This window comes from Ctenopharyngodon idella, chromosome 20 (genome assembly GCF_019924925.1).
Source record: "Ctenopharyngodon idella isolate HZGC_01 chromosome 20, HZGC01, whole genome shotgun sequence".
In the NCBI taxonomy this organism is placed as follows: Eukaryota; Metazoa; Chordata; class Actinopteri; order Cypriniformes; family Xenocyprididae; genus Ctenopharyngodon; species Ctenopharyngodon idella.
Window position 1 is genome coordinate 15,365,013 of NC_067239.1, and position 21,732 is coordinate 15,386,744.

At 36.3% G+C, this 21,732-nt stretch overlaps 1 protein-coding gene across 3 annotated transcripts in view; it reads right to left on the bottom strand.

Moving 5' to 3' along the window:
- The window catches only part of pdgfra (platelet-derived growth factor receptor, alpha polypeptide), a 28,348-nt gene extending 9,909 nt beyond the window's left edge, over positions 1 to 18,439 (bottom strand). For 2 of the 3 annotated variants that reach the window (XM_051875286.1, XM_051875285.1), the window contains exons 1-21: positions 18,236 to 18,438; positions 15,543 to 15,621; positions 14,330 to 14,590; positions 13,992 to 14,237; positions 13,108 to 13,235; positions 11,127 to 11,289; positions 10,785 to 10,971; positions 10,051 to 10,166; positions 9,634 to 9,924; positions 9,222 to 9,488; positions 7,606 to 7,736; positions 7,298 to 7,466; positions 6,985 to 7,174; positions 6,673 to 6,788; positions 5,575 to 5,701; positions 5,172 to 5,368; positions 3,619 to 3,713; positions 2,447 to 2,579; positions 1,998 to 2,102; positions 1,053 to 1,163; positions 650 to 803 (exon numbers count right to left, since the gene is read on the bottom strand). In XM_051875286.1, coding sequence (XP_051731246.1) covers positions 650 to 803; positions 1,053 to 1,163; positions 1,998 to 2,102; positions 2,447 to 2,579; positions 3,619 to 3,713; positions 5,172 to 5,368; positions 5,575 to 5,701; positions 6,673 to 6,788; positions 6,985 to 7,174; positions 7,298 to 7,466; positions 7,606 to 7,736; positions 9,222 to 9,488; positions 9,634 to 9,924; positions 10,051 to 10,166; positions 10,785 to 10,971; positions 11,127 to 11,289; positions 13,108 to 13,235; positions 13,992 to 14,237; positions 14,330 to 14,590; positions 15,543 to 15,600 — 3,245 coding nt within the window. In that variant the 5' untranslated portion in view covers positions 15,601 to 15,621; positions 18,236 to 18,438. Of the gene's footprint in view, positions 1 to 649; positions 804 to 1,052; positions 1,164 to 1,997; positions 2,103 to 2,446; positions 2,580 to 3,618; positions 3,714 to 5,171; positions 5,369 to 5,574; positions 5,702 to 6,672; positions 6,789 to 6,984; positions 7,175 to 7,297; positions 7,467 to 7,605; positions 7,737 to 9,221; positions 9,489 to 9,633; positions 9,925 to 10,050; positions 10,167 to 10,784; positions 10,972 to 11,126; positions 11,290 to 13,107; positions 13,236 to 13,991; positions 14,238 to 14,329; positions 14,591 to 15,542; positions 15,622 to 18,235 lie in introns of all 3 variants that reach the window. The other variant, XM_051875287.1, reaches the window with a different exon arrangement.
- Between the last annotated feature and the right edge of the window lie 3,293 nt (positions 18,440 to 21,732).

Below are 21,732 nucleotides of genomic sequence, written 5' to 3' on the forward strand. Positions count from 1 at the left end.
AACGTCTTTTGGAAAATATATAATTCATATAAAAATTGAAAAAAGTATTTCTGTGCATTTTTTTTATAACATAAAATTCTTTAACTTTTTTTAAGTTCACTTATTTAAACTTCACTTTTCACTTCAGCAATAATCTGCCATGTGTCATCTTTAAAAAGAGACCAAACTTAAGTCTGTGCTCCAAAGCATTCAAGATTTATGACAGTTTAAGTTGGAAATTTCATTTCCAGGTCTATGCTCAAAAAGTGAATAAATAGATTATAACTACTGAATAAATATAATTTAGTACCATAAAATCCCCTAAAAATATAAAATATTAAATAAAAAACATTATCGAATTTAAATATAGTACATTCATTTCATTGAAATAATAATAAAAAAAAATCAGTCATTTTTGACCGCCACACAAAGAGCACCAGATGGTTAAGGATAGCTTCCTATGTAGGCAGTAGGAAGAGGCAGCTCACTCTACCTCTTTACTTGTCTGTTATCTCTCTCCTCTCATAAATAACTTCACTTACCCAATTAGACTGAAATCCTGACACTAGAGCTAAATCAAAAAATCCCTAACATCATGTTTTGACCTAAAAACTACATTTTTATAATGCAGCAAATCACGTCTTTTGTGTGGGTGTGTGTGTTGGCTGACCTCCTGCTACTCTCATCGGCTGGGTTGATGCCAAAGATGTCTAGATCTTTCTTGCCCTTTTCTGTGTGGCGGCTGAGAAAACCATCTCTGTTCTTATGCAGGTAATTTACCAGGTCTCCATAGAAACAATACTCTGTGATAATGTAGATTGGTCCTGAAAAGAGAAGTGGACAAAAAGAAAGAGAAAGAGAAAGAGAAAGAGAAAGAGTGAGAGCAGTGTTAATAAAACTAGTCTAATCTTATCAGAGACTTGTAAAATGTCTAAAAGCAGGAGGTTAAAGTTCTACATTGTACTTAACTCCGCCTGTTAAAATGCCACACAATAAAAACTCACAAACCACGAAGACACCACCCTAGAGACTGCCTGTTTGTCTTTGTTATCTGTGTGTTTGTGCATTTTCACCTGATTTAGTGCACGCTCCCAGAAGATTGACGATGTTTAGGTGAGGGCCCAGGTGGGTCATAATTTTCAGCTCTGACATCAAAGCCTGTTTCTCACTGGAGCGTGCTGTCGCTGAGGAAGCAATCATATTACCAGTTATATTACCATATTGCCAACAAAAATGAGCTTTCAATATCATTAATCATCATAATTCATAGATGAGGTATTGCAGTGATTATCAAATTATCTTCTTGTAAAAAAATACTCTGCCACCAGTGTTGGGGAAAGTTACTTTTAAAAGTAATGCATTACAATATTGCGTTACTCTCTAACAAAAAAGTAACTAATTGCGTTACTTAGTTACTTTTTATGAAAAGTAATGCGTTACGTTACTCTTTCTCACCTGGGCTGGGCTTGGTTGTTTTTTAATAACAACAAAATTTTTTTGGCAAATGTTAAGGCCCTTTCACACCAAATGTGAAATGAATAAGCCTCAGGCTGAAGGAAATGCATATTTACGCCTGTACAGTAGAGGGCGCAGCTCAAACAAACTTTTCAGCTGTGCTGCCTTTCTGAATTAAAGAAGAATTTGATACAGGAGAAGAAAGTTCAACACTCTTATTTCTAAATCTAATCTAAAGTAATTTTTGCTTATTATTATACTACAATAATCATCATGTTCACACAGCGCACACAACACCTCTGCACTTTATTTCTCTCAACATGGGGACAGGAGAGCTGTCAGTCAATAAATGTGAAAAAGTAACTTGCGTTACTTATTTGAAAAAGTAACTTCGATATTTTGTTGTAAATTGAAAAAGTAATTTGTTACTTTACCAGTTACTTGAAAAAGTAATCTGATTACGTAACTCAAGTTACTTGTAATGCGTTACCCCCAACACTGTCTGCCACCAAGCATTTTATATATGCAAATCAGAACTACTAGTTAAACTTCATATAACTCACGTTTAAGCATTTTTACTGCCACTTTCATCACAGGTTGAGAACGACTAAGTCCATAAGCAGTGCCCTCCACCACTTTCCCAAACGCTCCTGAGCCCAGGACACGGCCTGCAACACACACACACACACAAACTTTTAGCTCTTTTGCATAACCAGAGGATGCCACAGAAACATTATCTAGTGTAAGAGAGCATGCAAGCACAAAGCGCTTTCTGTAACTTTCAGTATTACCACAGTGGTTTCCTGTGCAAGACCATTTTAGATGTTTGAGTCAAAAACCTCAAACAGTCACCACACAGATCACCTAAATAGAATCTGTGCAGTAGATGAGCGATGAGGACGGATTACAAAACCACAATCCTATCAAGCACACGACCATAACAAAATGTCACTTAAAGATGGCTGAACCACACAAGATCATGGTGGACTGATTCACTACAACTTTGACTCACCCAGAACAAGGCTATCCCGAGAGAACTCCCAGCGGGAGTCATATGGAAGCTGCATGGGATCGACATATATGTATTCATGACCGTCCGGACTGACCGATTCAATCACACGCCATCTGATCTCGTAGCGTGGTTTCTGTAACACAGGTGCAGAAGGAGAGAGTGATTCTTATATGCTCCGTAACAGTGCTTACAGATGCTGGAGGACAGTTCCACACTCAGGCTGAGAGGTGAGCAGTGTCATTCACACACAAACAAAGTGACATATGTGCAATTTAGAATTTCATTTCACTTAATCTCACCCTCACAGAAGCTAACATGACTGTGTTGATGCATTAGGATAAGGGAAAGTTCACACAAAAATGAAAATTCTGAATATATTTTAAAGAAAATGGGTAACTAAACAGTTGATGGGTTACACTGACTTCCATAGCATGAAAAAAAAAATACTATGGGTAAACAGGTACAAAAAAGTGTGGGGTCAGTAAGATTTTTAATGTTTTTGAAAGTCTCTTACGCTCACCAATGCTGAATTTATTTGATCAAAAATACAGTAAAACAGTAATACTGTAAAATATTATTAAAATGCAAAATAACTTTTCTAATTGAATATATTTTAAAATGTAATTTATTCCTGTGATGGCAAAGCTGAATTTTTAACATCATTACTCCAGATTTCAGTGTCACATGATCCTTCAGAAAACATTCTAATTTGCTGATTTGATTATCAATGTTAAACAGATGTGCTGCTTAATATTTTTGTGTAAACTGTAGAACATATTTTCAGGATTCTTTTCTATTTGATAGATAGAAATTTAAAGGAACAGCATTTATTTGAAATATAGATCTTTTGTAACATTATACATTTTTTTTTCTGTCACTTTTGATCAAATTAATGCATCCTTGATGAATAAAAGTATTAATTTCTTAATTTTTTTTACTGACACCAATCATTTGATTGGTAGTGTAAGTAACAATTGAATAAGCGTTTCAGCGGGTGAGTGACTTAGTGAGTAAATAGTCGAGTAAGTAAGCAAATGGTTGAGTAAATGAGAGTGAATGGTTGAGTCAATGAGTCAGTGTGAATAAATGAGTAAATGAGCAAGTGATAGAGAGAATAAATGAGTGAATGAGTCAATGTGAATGAGTGAGTGAGTGGATGAATGAGTGAGTACCTGTTTCCAGATAATGACCAGCACAATGAGTGAGATGACGACAATGACCAGCAGCACCAGAACAGCAGCAGCCACAGTGAGCTCCGAGTGCGGACCTGAACACACCAGCAGCAATGAAGAAGTGGAGGGTGGAAATATGGAAGGATATGGTACAAAACTGATCTATGACAACACCTTAAGCTAAAGCTAAACTAATGTACCTAATAATGCCATCATAAAAGTATAAACATTTTAAACTGCATCACTCTCATATGCTGTGTTAAAGGGTTAGTTCACCCAAAAATGAAAATTCTGTCATTAATTACTCACCCTCATGTCGTTCCAAACTCGTAAGACCTTCGTTCATCTTCGGAACACAACTTAAGATATTTTTGATGAAATCTCGTCCATAGACAGCAATATAATCATCACTTTCAAGGTCCAGAAAGGTACTAAAGACATCGTTAAAACAGTAGGCATGACTGCAGTGGTTCAACCTTAATTTTATGAAGCAACGAGAATACTTTTTGCACGCAAAAACAAAACAAAAAAAACTTTATTCGACAATCTCTTCTCTTCTGTGTCATTCTCATACTTTGTTTACCTCCAGCGCTTCTAGGTTCTACGTCAGAACGCCGACTCATTATTGGCCGGCTCCTGTGTCAGCATCACACGCATGCGTCATGCTGCTCACATGTGCAGATTTGACCAATACTGAGCCGGCATTTTGACGTAAACACGGAAGCCTTCACTGTGCTTACTGCGTCAACTGCATAAGGATAATGACATTTTTGTTTTGTTTTTGCGCACAAAAAGTATTCTCGTCTCTTCATAAAGTTAAGGTTGAACCACTGCAGTGACGTCAACTGTTTTAATGATGTCTTTAGTACTTTTCTGGCCTTGAAAGTGGTGGTTATATTGCTGTCTATGGACGAGATTTCATCAAAAATATCTTAAGTTGTGTTCCGAAGATGGGTGTGGAACGACATGAGGGTGAGTAATTAATGACAGAATTTTCATTTTTGGGTGAACTAACCCTTTAATCAAGGTGCCCAGTGTGAGCAATTCATTTAACCTGTAACTTAGTGAAGCGAAACCCCTGCCAAAAGAAACTAGTGTAAACACATATGGATTTGTTTCTAAAAGTAGTGGATGGTCCACCTGGGAAATCTATCACAGGAAAATGACATGGAGAGCCTGACAAGACAGGCATGAAATGAGGCTAACAGATGTAAGGACTACTAAAGTACCATTTGCTGAGTTTAAAGCACCATGATGAACAAATAATCACACACAAACACATAAATGCAGAGACGTTTCATTACAATGACTGAAATTTCAACAAACAAAACATAACCTCAGTGCAAATCTACTCCCAGGAATTCACTGTACACCTGTGATTCAAATTAGTTTCAAATCAGCTTGAAACTTTGTTTACACTGTGAACGCATGGCAAACTGTGACACTGAGAGTTTTAGAGAACTTCAGATGAATGGACTGGTTTATAAAATCAACTTTGTGGCTCTTAAAATTACAAAAAGCAGTCTCTAAAGAGACAAGAACAGGCCTCTTACCATTTGACACAAGTTTAACCTCCCGTGAAATGGCACCAATGTCATTCCTGGCCAGACAGCGCACAGCAATCGTGCTCTCAAGATGGTGGAAAATGATGTGACTCTCAATGTAGTTGTCCACATTCATTTGCAATTCCACAGTGATGTCCGTAGAGTTGATCGGAAGTGGAATCCACTGGGAGGAATCATTGGCACAGCTGGTGGAAGAAAGAAAAGTGAGGTCAGCATGATGTCATTATGGTGACTTGACTTTAATCTCCAGGGATGTGACTGTGTCACCTACTTTGGACTGCTTTTATAGAAGAAAAGAAAGAGAAATTATGATTGAATGAAGGAAGACACAAACACCTGTATTTCAATAACTGTAGGGTAACAGAGCAAAACAAGAAGAAAGAATGCTTACTGTTTAATGTTTTTGCAGATATACCAGTCCACGTCAGGGGCGGGGGAGCCGCCAACAGTACACACCACTTCCTGACCTGCAGCAGAGCCATGGTGGATGTCCATCAGGTCCACAATCACAGGGGGAACTGTAAGAGGAGACAGATTTTTACTTCCCCTGGCAACATTTCCACTGGCTCCACCACAATTTTTTTTGCCAACAAAAAAAAAAAATAATATTTTTATTCAGCAAGGATGCATTAAATGAATCAAAAGTGATAGTAAAGACATTTATAACATTATAAAGTATTTATGTTTCAAGTAAATTATGTTCTTTTGAATTTTCTATTTATCAAAGAACCCTGAAAAAAACTGACCTTTTTCATAAAAAACATTATGCAGCTTTTTTCAACATTGATAATAATAATAAATGTTTCTTGAGCAGCAAATCAGCATATTAGAATGATTTCTGAAGGATCATGTGACACTGAAGACTGGAGTAAGTCAGTTTTTTTAAAACAATATAATACAAATAATTTATTACTTCTTTTTTCATTTGAAACAAAATGCATACAGATATTATATACCTTCATGGAAGCTATGACTTCATTGCCATTCATATGCCATTAGTATCCATTTATTATCTTATATATCCTTGAGCTTTATTTTTGAGCCTTGAATTGTGATTAAATGTTTATTTAACGCGAAAATCTCTTGATTTCATCAGTCAATTTCAAAAGCTAAGAAAAACATTTGTTTTTACATAATTAAGTACAATTGAATGTAGAAACTTGAGTAACATTTTGAAACAGTGCGCTTACTTTAACTTGGGGTAATTATTTTCATTGTTTTCTACGCCTCTGTTTTGAACGCAAACAGTACATAAGAAATCCAGCACTTACACACGTACACATAGCTACAGATTGCTTGACAAAGATCCTCCAGTTGACAACAAGAAAAACATAAACAAATGTATGTAAAGAGTGGTGAAGAAAGATATAGAGGTGCACCGAGATAAACCAACAGCAAGCAGAGGCAAAAGCAAACACATGTAAATGTAGGTAAACGAAAAGAGTGACAGAAACAATTTGCAGGTACAGAAAAAAAGAAAAGGTCCCACCTTTAACCTGAAGGTAGAAATTGTAGCTGGTAGTCAGGTTGCCTATTTCTGCCCTGATGGTATAGTTCCCACTGTCCTCCGCTTTAGCCCTGATCAGGGTCAACACACCCTGGTAACTGAACAAACCACACAACAGCTTTAATTTAACAATTTCAAAATAAATGTTGATGTGTTTTTTGTCTGTTTAAGCACAAAAATAGCTTTTAATTATTGAAAATGTTAAAGTACAGCAATTTTAGTCATTGTAAATACAGAACATGTAAGCAGGCCACAGTGCTCAGATGAGGTTGGTGAGGAGGAAGTCGTGGTCACCTGGTCTCGCTGATTTTCAGGAGGCTGGAGCTGATCTCTGCAGCAACGTCTCCCAGGATGGAGCCATCCTTTAACCATGTGACTCTGGGGGCAGGGAAGGACTCTATGTCCACCCTGAACTCTCGCACCTCATCCAGCCTAGCAGTCTCCACCAGACCAATCACTGGATTTAGGTGCACAAACTCATGATCTGCACATAAGGGAAGATTAGGACTGCAAATTAATCACTGTCACTGAAATGATGCCATACACATTGAAAATCGTGTATTTTATAGTGTGTGCCTGTATATGAATGTATATGTGATCTCTGTACCATAGACTGTAATAGTGAGTTGTTTGGTTTGGCTCTCGTTGCTCATAATGTCAGTGATGGAGCAGACGTAGACGCCGCTGTCTTTCGGTGAGGCATTAGACACTGTCAGAGTATAATGGATCTCAAGATCTCGCTTATTCTCCTTTACGGTCTTTACTCCTCGATCCGTCTGAGAGAGAATGACAGAGGCAGAATATAAATGTATTTTTAATTTTTTTATTGCTTTATTTTATCTAGGTTAAACAAGATTTGTGGGAATGTGAAGTATATTTGTTTTGTTTTTTTTATTTTGTAGCTGTTTATCTTACCAGTTTCCCAGGGTATTTCCAGTGGTCCTCCAACATCTCACTGCCTCTGGCCACACAGTCAACAGTGATGGTCTCACCCACCAGCAGAGCCTTCTTCTCTGCTCGTAGCTCGACTCTCAAATCAGGCCCTCCTGTGAGACAATATAATGAATTCAAGTTCAGTTGGTTCAGTGCAAGGCAGGGGAAGAAACAAAATTCATTCATTCAATCATGACAACTCTTGGAATAGTTTTTGCATGTTATTTAATATGGCAATGTATTTGGTCTTGGCAGACTAGGAAGCTACTAGAACTAGAAGGCTACGCTGCTGCTGCTGCAGATCAAGTCTGGAATTGCTACTGCTAATAGATACACAGATACACTGCTGTGAGCATGTAGGATATGCTGCTGCTGCTGCTGCATAAATAGACATACATAAATCCAGTAGCAGATGTAGGCAGGTGGAGCTGGGGAGGTGGAGGGTTTGATTACTCTAATTACTAGGACTAGCTTACAGCAAACAATGAACCAGACTATTTAAATGTTGAACAAGCAATTTCATTGGCTGCAGGATCAGCAGAAGCCAATCATCTTGTGCCATGCGGTAATGATGTGACTGCTTGCATATATATATATATATATATATATATATATATATATATATATATATATATATATATATATACATACAGTCAAACCAAAATGTATTCAGACACCTTGAACTTTTCATTTATTAATACAGTTTATTCACTATAATTAAAAAAAACGGTAATAAAGTATGACAAGATTTTAGGGTTAAACTGTGTCAGAAAAAAATAATCTTAATTATGTCAGATAACACTTAAGCAAAACATGGTCAGGTCAAAGTGTCTGAATAATTTTTGGTTCCAAATTTTTATCAATTTTACTAATAGTCCACTGTATGAAGAATTTTTGGGTATAATATGTCACAGTTTACTTTATTTTGCTATCCTCACTTACATAAATGAACTATAGTGTCCTGCACCCACTAGTAAAAATATACCAAAAAATATCAAAAAATGTCTGAATAATTTTGGGTTTGACTGTATATATAATTCTATATAATATACATAAAACATATGAATTGTGTATATAATTAAATATATATATGTATATATATATATATATATATATATATATATATATATATATATATACAGTAGTGTGCAAAAGGCTTAGGCCACCACCAGCTTTGTTGTTTTAGTAATGTTTTAACGTCCATCCATATTTATTTTTCAGTTTCTTTATTAAAATACAAATGAAATATGTACACAAAATGTAAAAAAAAAAAAAAAAAAAAAAAGTCACTAAATACTTGCCACTTTAGCCTATAAAAGCTGTTTTTTTCTGATTTTTTTTTTCTTTTCTGTTTTTTAATACTGCATACAAATTTACTGTATTTTCTGGTTATATTCTAATAAAGAGACTGAGAAGTAATTATATATAGTCGTTATACCATATATATTGGGTGTTTCTAACCCAATGGCAAATGTTTTAACGATATTTAGAATATTTCGATTTTTTTAAACTGTAAAATAAAACAAAAGCACTGATTAACAATGATTTTTGCACTGAAAGATATCACCTGCCATTCACACAATTAAACGCATTCTCACCTGTCCAGCCGTGAACGATGTACTGTATGCTGTCATGCTCCTGTCCTTTAATGAGGGCCCTGCAGACATATGTCCCAGCGCCGAAGAGGCCAACGAAACCTCTCTTGCTGTCATAGACATTGGGCAGAACCTGACTGGTCTCAATGTGAATCAGAGAGACGCTGGTGCTGGGGTCTGTCACACGGCACGGAATCTCCATTTCATCATGACTCGTCAGCACATGGTTTTCAAAAGGAGCCATGGATGGTACAAACGGCGTTTGTGGATCTGTGTGTATTTTTCAGGGAAGAAATTTAATGTCAGTTTGCCATGTAACTAACATATTATATATACAATTTTTTTCCCCCAACAACATCACTGCAACAATCCAGCTTGTACAATAAGAGGGACAAAAAGACAAATCAGTACCTACCTGGCACATAAATGTAGATGATGGTCTCCTCAGTGTTGTTGCTGAACTCATAGTAGCAGATGTATTCTCCTGTATGAGCTGCTGTCGCATTGCCAATAGTCACAGTGGAGATGAAGAGTCCTTTCTTTTCAGAGTTAGTCTGATCATGAAGATAAACAGGGCTGTGCCAAGCGAGCTCGGCCTGACCTCGACATGTGAGTCGGAAAGTTGAGTGGAGAGACACCTCCATGCTCTCTCTCTGGGGCCACATCACTGGAGCCAGAACTGACTGTGGCAGCACTGGGTTCATGGCTGTACAAAAAAAACACTTTGATCATGACATTAACAATAATCTCATAAATAACAGTGCTTTAGATTTGGGTTTCTAAATCAATGCAGGCACTTCATACAAAGTTCGGCTGTTTTATATAATCATACCTTCAACCAGCAGTTTGAATGAAAATTTTGAAGTCCTGGAGCCAGTCGACGCAACAACCTCATAGATGCCACTGTCCTCCTCTATGGGGTGGCGGAGGACCAGAATATTCTCATACCTTCGTAAGAAAAAGACATACTGTAATCATTACAGTTATTTCAGTGGTATTATGAAACTGGTGACACTTATAGTAATGTTCAGTTTGTTAACAAAGGTTAGTGTATTAGGTATCATGAACTAACAATACTTTTATAGCATTTATTAATCTAACTCAATGTATAATCATTTCTACATATACTAATATACTTATATATATATATATATATATATATATATATATATATTATAACTTATAATAAGTTGCATGAATATTTAAAAATTAAAAAAAAATGCATTTTTTTAACACTTTAATATATTCATTTAGGTTAATTTTCACTTTAATAAATAAAATAGTTTTAATAGTATTTATTTAATTTGATAATTTTTAAAAAAATATATAATAAATACATTTCTACAGTATTTATTTAATAAATATTTATGCTAATTTTTGAATATTAAAAAATAATAATTGTTACAGCATTTATTTATTTATTTAGGTTAATAAAAAGTGTTCCCATAAAACCTTAGTAATATCTTAACAGAAATATATTCATATATTATATGTTTCATAGAAATATTATCAGTAAAAATCAGTTGAAATATTGTCTATTTTGTGAGCAATTTGGTGAAATTCTACCTGAGGCCATTCAGATGAGTGGTTTCGGTGGAGATGTAGCGGTCATCCAGCTGAATGCCATCTTTAAACCACATGACCTTTGGCTCAGGGTCAGCATCAATGTAAATGGTGAACTCTTTTTCCTCCAGAAGAGATGCAACCTCCACTGGCCCAATACCATTAGATATTACTTCCACAAAAGAGCTCTCTATGGAAAGAAAGAAAGAAAGAAAGAAAGAAAGAAAGAAAGAAAGAACATTGATTGATTATCTTCCCCACATCTGTTCATCCCATCTCCGTTTACTGGTTTTAATGGTGAAAGCAGAGGTGTGCAGAATCTAAGTGAGAAAGGGAAGTACATACCATGGACTGTGATCCCCAGGCTGATGGACTTGGTTTGTCCAGTGATTTGGTTGGTTACAGCACACTCATAGCGTCCAGTGTCTGCCACAGAGGCTTTTGGGATTTTGAGGATGTACTGATCCTTGTCTGGGAAAGATAACTTTATTGGAACAGCCTCTCTGGCCTAGTGAGAAAATGAGGAGAGAAAATAAAAAGCAATATTACACACATTGCATGTTTATTATGGATGTTGAATGATGATAGGCATCAGTTGCAGGATTTTTCTCTTTTTTTCTATAATCTATTTTACCTACTCCATTTTTATATCAGCCTTTTCTTTGCAAAGATGTACTTTAGTCTCTGTAACACATATTCTCTTCCAGGACTAGTCTGTATCCATATTTCAGAGCAGCCTGCTGAAGATAAATCAGCTCTACACGAGTCTTTTAAAGGGCTGTAATCAGACAAGCGCAGCAAACTCATCATAAACAATCCCAGCAGAAGCCGACACGGCTCCAGTCCAGACAAGGACTTGGAACCTCTATACATAATTCCACACTGCTTTCAAAAACCAATGCCTCTTATTTTAAAGATAATGCTTCTGACAGACTCATTTAAAACAAACATGGATGGTGAGCTACATGATACATTCACACTTTCAAGCAAACACACAAAAAGCTAATGAAATAACAAACTAACGAATGAACTAACTGGCATTTTTGATTTGGAACTCCCAACCAAATAAACATAAAAATTCCATCCATCCATCCATCCATCCATCCATCTATCTATCTCGAACGAATGAACAAACAAACTGGCATTTTTTGATTTGGAACTCCCAACCAAATAAACATAAAAATTACATCTAACTAACTAACTAAATAAATAAAAACAAAAAAATATTTTGATTTGGAACTCATATTCAACATCAAATACTCCTTGATAACTCCAAATCTTTTGATGTGGAACTTACATTAATCATCAAATACATACAAAAATTACAACTAACTAAGTAACAAACAAAAATACTTTGATTTGGAACTCATATTAACCATCAAATAAACAAAAAACACATAAACTAAAACAAACAAACAAACTAACTAACTAACTGATTTAGAACTCACATTAATCATCATATACATACAAAAATTACAACTAACAAACAAACAAAAATATTTTGATTTGGAACTCATATTAACCATCAAATAAACAAAAAACATAAACTAAAACAAACTAACTAACTAACTAACTAACTAACTGATTTAGAACTCACATTAATCATCATATACATACAAAAATTACAACTAACTAACAAACAAACAAAAATACTTTGATTTGGAACTCATTCACCATCAAATAAACAAAAATTACATCAACTAAAACAAATGAACTAACTGATTTAGAACACATTCATCATGCAAAAATTACAACTAACAAACTAACTAAATCTTTTGATTTGAAATTTGCATTCATAATGAAATACATACAAAAATTACAACTAACTAACTATCAAACAAACAAACAAACACCTTTTGATTCGGAACTCACATTAATCATCCAACACACAAAAATATTAACTAAAACTAACAGTCAGGCATCTTTTATTTTGGAAGAATCCTTCCATAAACATGTTCATGCAACTTTTTCTATGTTTCCACACACATGTGGATTCGCAAGACCGGAAAAAAACACACATCTGTCTTGAACACTCACAGGACGTGCAGGTCATAGGTCAAAGTACACAGTAAATTAGGATCACTTCTTTCCTTTGAGGTTTCTACCTTCACCTTTTTTAAGATGAAAATTTTCATTTCCCTCCTATTGCTACATAAAGAATGAAAGAATACTGCATCAGAATACACCTCTGCATCACACCAGAAGTCTTCTTCAGTTCTGGCGTTTCAGAGAAGCCTGCTTTGCTTTGCTTATATTAGGTAAGTACAAAACAGAGAGGGAAAGAAAGGGAAAGAGAGAGAGAGAAAAAAACAGATAAGGTTCTTGCCTGTTTTTGGGGATGCAGCCACTGCTGGCGGAAAGCCTTCCCAGGAGGGGTCTCGCAGGTGAGATTGACAGCGTCCCCCTCTTTCACATCCTCCATACTGGCTCTTAGTTGTATGCTGAAGCCCTCTTCTTCATTCGCATGCAAGACCAATGCAGAAACACCCAATCACTCTTTCATTCATTTTAATTTATTGCTGTACAAATTCCTTATGCTGTGGCCTTCAACAGCCTCTAAATGTTCTTCTCATGAGTAATGTGCAGTGTATGATGATCCAAAATGAAGCAAGTGTGTGTAAGCTCACGCCAACTCAAAATGTCATCACTCTTCGTCAACAAAAATTTGTCATCTCCCTTGGTACTCATGTAATGTCAAAGCTATGACCTAATGTTTCACTTGTCAAAAATGACCCATTATACCAAATTAAATTTTAATAAAAGATAACACTTTATTCCAACAGTTTACTTTAAACATTCTACTAACTATAAGTAACTTTTCAACTACATGTCAACTACCAGTCATTAGAGTATTAGTAGACTGTCTTCTAACACTTTATTTTGATGGTCTCCAACATACATTCTACTGACTGTAAGTAACTTTACAAGTACATGTAAACTTATTCTACTAACCCTAACCCAAACCTAACAGTCTACTAATATTCTAACTAGATGAATAAAGTTCGTAAACAAACTTTGAAGTTGGCTTGAGAAAGCCTGACCAGAAGTAGTTTTAAAATTTAAAGTTTTAATGTTTTGAAGGCAATACAGTCTATCAGAAGATACTCTAACCCAAACCTAACAGTCTACTAATACTCTACTATCGAAATAAAGTGTAACCTAATAAAATAAACACTCTGAATGTTTAATTATTTGTTGTGCATTAATTACCTTTTGTCACATTATAAACGCTGCTCTGAACTGCTTTGCCATTCACGTTCGTCTCGCAAACGTATTGACCTGGTAGTAACATGCCGAAAAAGCCGATTTTGTGGTCGTAAAACAGAGAAACCTCATCCCCTCTCTGCAGGTCTCTGAGAATCACTTGAGAATTTGGGTTTGTAGCGAGGCAGGGGATAGTTATGCCCAGCTCATCTGTCTCAACAATAGGTTCAGACACGAATGGAACCTCAGGATCTGTGGAACAAAAGGTGGGAGTCCTTTTTACAAATGCATAATGTGCTAATTAGTAATTGTATTATATTCAGTAATTGTGGACAATAATGTACCTGGAACAAAAATGTAGATTTCAGTGTAGTTTTCAGGTTGATCCACACATTCGCAGAAGTAGGAACGTGTGTTTAAGGCTACAACATCAGTGATCACCAAAGTACTGTGATTAAAACCGGAGTGCACTTCACTGTTGAGTGGTAATGGCTCCACCCATCTCACTCTGCTTACTCCGGAGCAAGTGATGATGAACTCTGAATGAGGTGTCAGAATAAATTCCTTTTCGTCTGAATTAATAACCGGCCAAGGTTTTGAAACATCTGCAGGGAAATATTTCATGTATTTAATCAATTATACTGTATATACTTTTAAATAGCAGTGGTACATATTAGTAATATACTGTATATATACACTGCCGTTCAAAAGTTTGGGATCGGTGGGATTTTTACTGTTTTTTAAAAAAAAGTCTCTTATGCTCACCAAGGACGCATTTATTTAATTAAAAATTAAAAAAAAACAAAAAAAACAGTAATATTGTGAAATATTATTGCAATTTAAAATAACTGTTTTCTATTTGAATATATTTTAAAATGTAATTTATTTCTGTGATCAAAGCTGAATTTTCAGCATCATTACTCCAGTCTTCAGTGTCACATGATCCTTCAGAAATCATTCTAATATGCTGATTTGCTGCTCAAGAAACTTTTATTGTTATTATCAATGTTGAAAACAGTTGTGTACATTTTTTGGGGGGATTCTTTGATGAATAGAAAGTTAAAAACAGCATTTATCTGACATAAGAAAGATTTTGTAACATTATACACTACAGTTCAAAAGTTTGGGGTCAGTAATATATATATATATATATAAAGATTCTGTTTCAAATAAATTTTGTTCTTTTAGAACTTTCATCAAAGAATCCTGAAATGCACACGACTGTTTTCAACATTAATAATAATAATAAATGTTTATTAAGCATCAAATCAGCATGTTAGAATGATTTCTGAAGGATCATGTGACACTGAAGACTGGAGTAATGATGCTGAAAATTCAGCTTTGCCATCACAGGAATACATTACATTTTAATATATATTAAATAGAAAACAGTTATTTTAAAATGTAGTACAATAGTACACAATATTAATGCAGCCTTGGTGAACAGAAGAGACGTCTTTCAAAAACATTAAAAACTGATCCCATATATATATATATTATATATATATATATTTTTTTTTTTTTTTAATGAAACAAACTCTTTTTTCTTCCACATACCTGAAAATACCCCTAGTAAGACAATCCCCAAAACGAGATGTGTCTCCAGGAATCCCATGGTCACTTAGATTGTGCTCAGCTGAAAGGGGAGAAAAGATGTTACGATTTTAAACATTTGAAGAAAGCATGAAAATCGAATTAAAATAGACAACGGTTTAAAACGATAAAGAAAAATAAATATTTATACATAAAATAAATTCCAAACACAAGTACAGCCCATTTCTTTGTCAGTTCTGGGTTTGATGTCTTGTGGTTTACCCAGTATAAAAGATTAACCTCTATCCAGTAATGGCTCAGGTAGCCTGAAGAGACCATTGAATCATCCGCAGCAGAAAGTTTTGGAAAGGTTCAGTGCCAAGACATAAAATGTCTTTAAAGAGTCTGGACGCTGTTCAGTCAGTAAACTGACGCCAGACTCTTGGTCGGGGGAGCGCAATGGATTGATCGGTTCAGCTTTGTTTGACCAGCAGGTGGAGACACAGTACACATTTTCCCGAACAGACCACCGCAGAGAGTAGAATCAACAGATACAAGCTTTTTCAATGTTCCAAAAGTTAAGAAAAATTTATATTTACATTAGTACTATTTTAACTTTTTTAAATCCTAAAACATACGGATACAGCCAAATATAAATTAGAACAGCTCATATGGATACATATCAGTATTAAGATAATTGTTCTTACACCGCTTAATCTATGTGATTCTGAGCGGGCATTATGAGGGGTTGACGGTTTCATTTATTTTAAATCTATATATATATTTTTTTTTTATCAGTCTAAATTAATAAGCAATTAAATTTATCCATCTGAATTTACCTTTATATTCAAACTTTTTATGAACTATGAGACTAAAGTGCGTAAATAAGAACTACAGTGCTGCAGAAGCACAGTTTGTTGCATTCCGTCTTTGTTCCTGTGAAGTCTCGTCACTGGTCTTAAACGCTTGCCTTGCCGAGTTTCTAATCAGACATTCCGCGCGCGCGTGTTTTATCTCTGTCTGTCTAATCCCCAGACCCCTGGGTTCCATCAGCGCTTCAGTAGACAGTCAATGTCACTCAATCTGAAGTGGTCAGCTCTGTTATATTGCAAAACTCAATTATCCTATAAAGAAATGCACCACTTCTTTAACTGGTCCTCTTTAAAATTAATAAAAAAAAATAAATAAAATAAAAATCAAGGTAAATAACTGATGAAAGCATGTCCAGTTAGTTTAAATTGTTTGTGAAGAAATGGTACCGCAAGGTCTACTTCAAAGTGATGGGGAAAAAAACTTTTTACAGCCCAGAGAAGACTGAAGCTCAGCCATTTGCTCATGTCAGCCCTCTCAAGCTCATTATCCTTGGTGAATCCGGGGGTGTTGAGTAAGACTGTAATTAGTCGACCCCTTTCTGTGCCGCAGTTTGGGAATTCATTGGATTGCCGTGGGAATCAACTCTGGAATGGCAGACGGGTGCGCTTTTGGTACCGCTCATCTGTCCAGCGGTGTCTGGAGCGCAAGTTTCGGCCAGCACCCCCATCACCAGGCGCCCACACACAGATGCGCAACTGGCTGCCAAACACAACCGATCCGCTGCGCTTGACACTCTCGGGCAACAGCTGAACGAGGGGTGTCATCCAACACACGGTTACTCCACGCGTAAAAGCGATTTCCATGGGAATAAAAGAAAGCGGTCTAAAGATAGCCTGGTGAGATGAAGTCTCTAAGAGCAGTTGTAATCGATGCAGAAAAAAGAAAGAAAAAAAAAGTAATTTTCTTTTATTTCATCCAGTTCCAGCCTGGTTTTAGTCAACGCAACGCAACATGGTCTCCTTGATCCTTGGTAAATACTACCTAAATTGCATTAAGTTAATCCAGATGTGGGAGAAGTTCCCCATTCATGTAGATTCATCATCGACTCGGACTTCAGCGGCAAAGAAGTTTTTCTAAACTCCTCAGTCGTAAATAAATCTCCATCCCGCTGACTAATCCAACGAATGGTATTCCAGTATGGTCATAGGCACCCCATTTAAATTTTGATGGGTAAATCAGGCTCAAAAAATGCTCAAAATCCAGTCTGAAACGTGTTTGCCATTAGATGCCAGTGCTGCGCCTCTCCACGGGCTGAGACACCCCCAGCTGCGCGCCTGTGGCTCCAACTGGGATCCAGAACAACCAGGCTTTGACTTTACGGATGATAATGCGGTTCCATGGGGAAAAAAAGTTTATAATCCTCCTCGAAGATGTCCAGAATCAAAGTGAAAAAATCCGTTTCTTTTTTTTTTCAGAGATGAAACGAAGTCCATTGAAGTCCATTATAATATATATATATATATATATATATATATATATATATATATATATATATATATATATTAAAATCCACTTATTTAAAAGTAAAATAATTTAGTGAGTTCACATAAGGCTAAATTGTGTGTGTGTTTGTGTGTGTGTGTGTGTGTGTGTGTGTTTTTTCATTTTCTTTTTTTTTTTTTTTTTTCATTTTCTTGTTAATGGTCGTCTCAGAAATTGAAGTAAAACCAATTAAATTAAAAACGCAATTGTTAAAAAGGAAATAAATGAACATATTTAATTAGTCTAATCCTGAATAAGTGCAATTGTGCTCAAAGGTTCAAATGGTTTTGAACGTCTGGTGGAAACTTTGCAAGAAAGAAAATACAAAAGAAACTAATTAAACTAATTTAAACATACAATACCTTTTTAATCCCTTTTGGTTGTTCCCTTTGATAAAAGAACAGCCAAAATGAATGGCAAAGCTCTTGTAAAATACTCTAATCAGTCCAAGGGTCCTCAGTTGTAAAGCAGTAGTAATCCTCTCCCTTGTGCTGTGCTCCTCCGTCCTGCTCCACGGCCACTCACACAAATGCGCCTCTGCAAGAGCAACCTGTAATTGATTCAATGTTACAGTCCATCCTTCCCAGAGAACTAATCATCTGGCTCAAAGTAAATAACTCTCAGGAAACGGCCCCTCCCTCTCTCCCGCTGCCCCAGGCGTGCTTTCAAAATAAGAGTCCGTGTTTTCACACTGCAGCTCCGAAGAGGAGTCAGATTACTCCGTGCTCTGCAGTTCTGAAGGAGGTGCATGAAAAGAGGTTGAGCGGGGAAGAAAAGGACCATATGTTTTTTGTAAGTCTAGGGGCCCTTTTGGAATAAAAGGATCTTTTTTGGGGGGACGACAATGAAGTCAAGTGACCCATTAAATGTGTTTTTATAGAGGCTTAGGTAAGAAAGAAATCAAAGAATTGGGAATGCCCAATTACATTCAGTAACTCGATTAACCTTGTCATCACGCTTCATTCTTCATGTTCAACTTTTAGATGATTGCGCTTTTCAGTGGTGCTTGCTGCTGCTGCAGCTATTTTCACTTTCTTTTATGCAAATATCGATTTAAGCTGACTTTCATTTGTGGTCGTTCTGTCATTTCTGCGACTTTCGACTTGCCAGTGTTTATTTAGTCATTTCCAATCTTACGCCAATCAGTATAGCTATTGATAAACTGCGATTAAAGCCTGGGATTCTTAGATAATATAGGCTAGTTTGTGACGAGTGAAGTGTTGTTGTGAAATGGGTCATTCAGCAGAGAAAATCACAAAATTGTGGGTCCATCATAGGCACGTGCTGACGCATGCAAGGGGGCGCTCTAACATAAGAAACAAAGTCAGTCGGTCTCTCTCTCTCATTTATTAGCCTACTTTTTAAGTAAACCGCATCTAAGACATCACTACTCGTGAAATTTGAACTTTATATAGGGCTCATTTGTATTCGATACCTAAAAAGTGTGGAAAATTCCCTCAAAAACAAAAACGCCACCACCTCTTCTTCTCTTGTTTTTCTCCTCCAACGTTTCTTTAAGACATACCAGGTTGCAGATAATGGCTCATTATGAATTAGTACTCTACGTGTCCCTGCACACGGTGGTTCGCAGCTCTCTGTGCAGATGACTGACCCGGTATGCGGTGAGCGAAGCCCCGGGGCAGGCTTGGCCCCCCTCTAGCCCTCTCCATTCTTCCTGCAGCCGGTCCAGAGGAGCCCGCCTTGCAGTTCACCCTCGCAGAGAAACACACATCTCCAGTTGCTCAGCACAATTATTTCCACATGTTCGTGCCGCCCGGCCGCTCAAAAGAACAGAGTCCCTTGTTCTGGAAACAAAAGACTAATCTCTGAGACTAAAACTGAAGTCTTTAGAAATAGCGCGGGATAGCTTGATCGGTGCTTTAGTTCGGAATCGTTTAAATGCACTGAAGTGAGCAAAAGATTGGCAAGGAATACGCGCAATCACGCAGGTCTGTTATTGTTTACTTAAGATGTCTGCATTAGAGGTATTTAAATCAAAGAGCTTAAACAGACATGCCAACTACGCCAAATAGAGATATATGATAATCAAAAGATTCTACAAAGTCTCAAAAAAGTGTCCTGAAAAGTTGCTGTGTAAAACTAAGGCATCTATATATGCACTTTTCAATCAAAATTTTCCAGTTTTCCGACTGCGCTGTGATTTTTATTTAATAATAATGTGTAATGCAAATTGTAAATTTTATTTAAGTTCCTAAACTACAAAACATTGACAACACAACGGGACTTGTTTGTTCTCATTAATAAAAGAGAAAATCCAAGATAACATTAAATATTCCACATTGAGCGATAATGAGACTGTTTATCAGTTTAGAAGAATGTCCAGTATGGGACGAATGCGTGAGCGGGAGGGAGAATCTGTCTCAGCTACGGGACACCAGTAATTCAGTCCACCTCCTCTCAGTATGTCTGACGCCAAGATGAATAAATCGTTTCGTATGCACATATGCATACAGAGAGCAATTTCTGATGTTTCGGCAGAGCTGAGGTTTTAACCTTCATTTTCTGAATGAAGAAAGGAGGTGTGTTGATATTTTAAAAGATATAACCACATGGTGGCGTATATGTCCATCAGTGAGATAGCCCACATCCATCTCTCTCCTGTCGTTAGTTCAAGCCTATTCAGTAAGAGGGAGAGAGCGCGCGAACGAAAGCCCTCTGGGAGTAATAAAATGGAATCAAAGTACAAACCACATCAAAACAAATGGCTTTAACTTTATTAGCACAGCGACTATTTATAAAGAAAGGTTGCAATAACAGCGAAGATTTGAGGTTTGACATTTTTACATTCATACTGTAGGCCTATACATTGTTTACATCTCTCTCTCTCTCTCTCTCTCTGTCTCTCTCTGTGTGTGTGTGTGTGTGTGTGTGTGAGAGAGAGAGAGAGAGAGTGAGTGAGTGAGTGAGAGAGAGAGAGAGAGAGAGAGAGAGAGAGAGAGAGAGAGAGAATGGCAATGTTTCATGGTGTTCAAAGACAAGAGACGGGCAGGAAAAAAGTAGACTAATAACTTCTTAGCACATTGTACTAGCGTTGTCAATTGACTTAACACAAATGAAAATAATTTAGACACAATTCAGATCAATGTCAACTTTTCTTAAGGTAACATAACAAAAACATAACATAAAAAATCATTAACTGTGAATATATATATATATATATATTTAGTAGGCTATTTGTCTGTGAATAAATGTATCTAATATATTTGTTTTGTTTTTTTAATCTTATAAAGAACATATTGTTTTTAAGAAATTCGAGAGAGATTCATTTGATCATTTTATACAAAATGATGAGAAATGGATAATTCGGAACTCGGACCCTTAATCTGTTACTATTTGTTTACTGCGCATTAGTTCAAACAGGTCTCAGATCTCAGTAGTTGGTGCTGATATGGAGTCAGACTCCTTGAATGGTCAGTTGTCACTTGGCTCAGTCTGACGCGCTGTTTTCACACACGCGCTGTCCAGCGTGCTGAAGCTCGCATTTTTTCCCTCTATATCGGCTATATATTTGTGGCGTGTGGCCGAGGCAGAGGCGGTACTGCTCTGCGCGGAGGAAATACTTTATAATGAATAGAAGGCGCAGAAAACCAAGTCAGCATAGGCGCTTAGCCCAGGAGGGTGTAAAATGTTAAAATAAACATTATAGGACACGCTTTTCCGATGGGTTTGGGATGCACAGAGATTTCAAAGCAAAAGTGAAACAATAATTTCACTTTTTGTTCAAATCTGTATGGCAAAATTATATAGGTGATGAAACAACATATAGCCCTATTCTGCAGATATATAATCTGTTACATGTAATAATAACCCTCGTTTTGTCCAGAGTTTCATAAGCTTA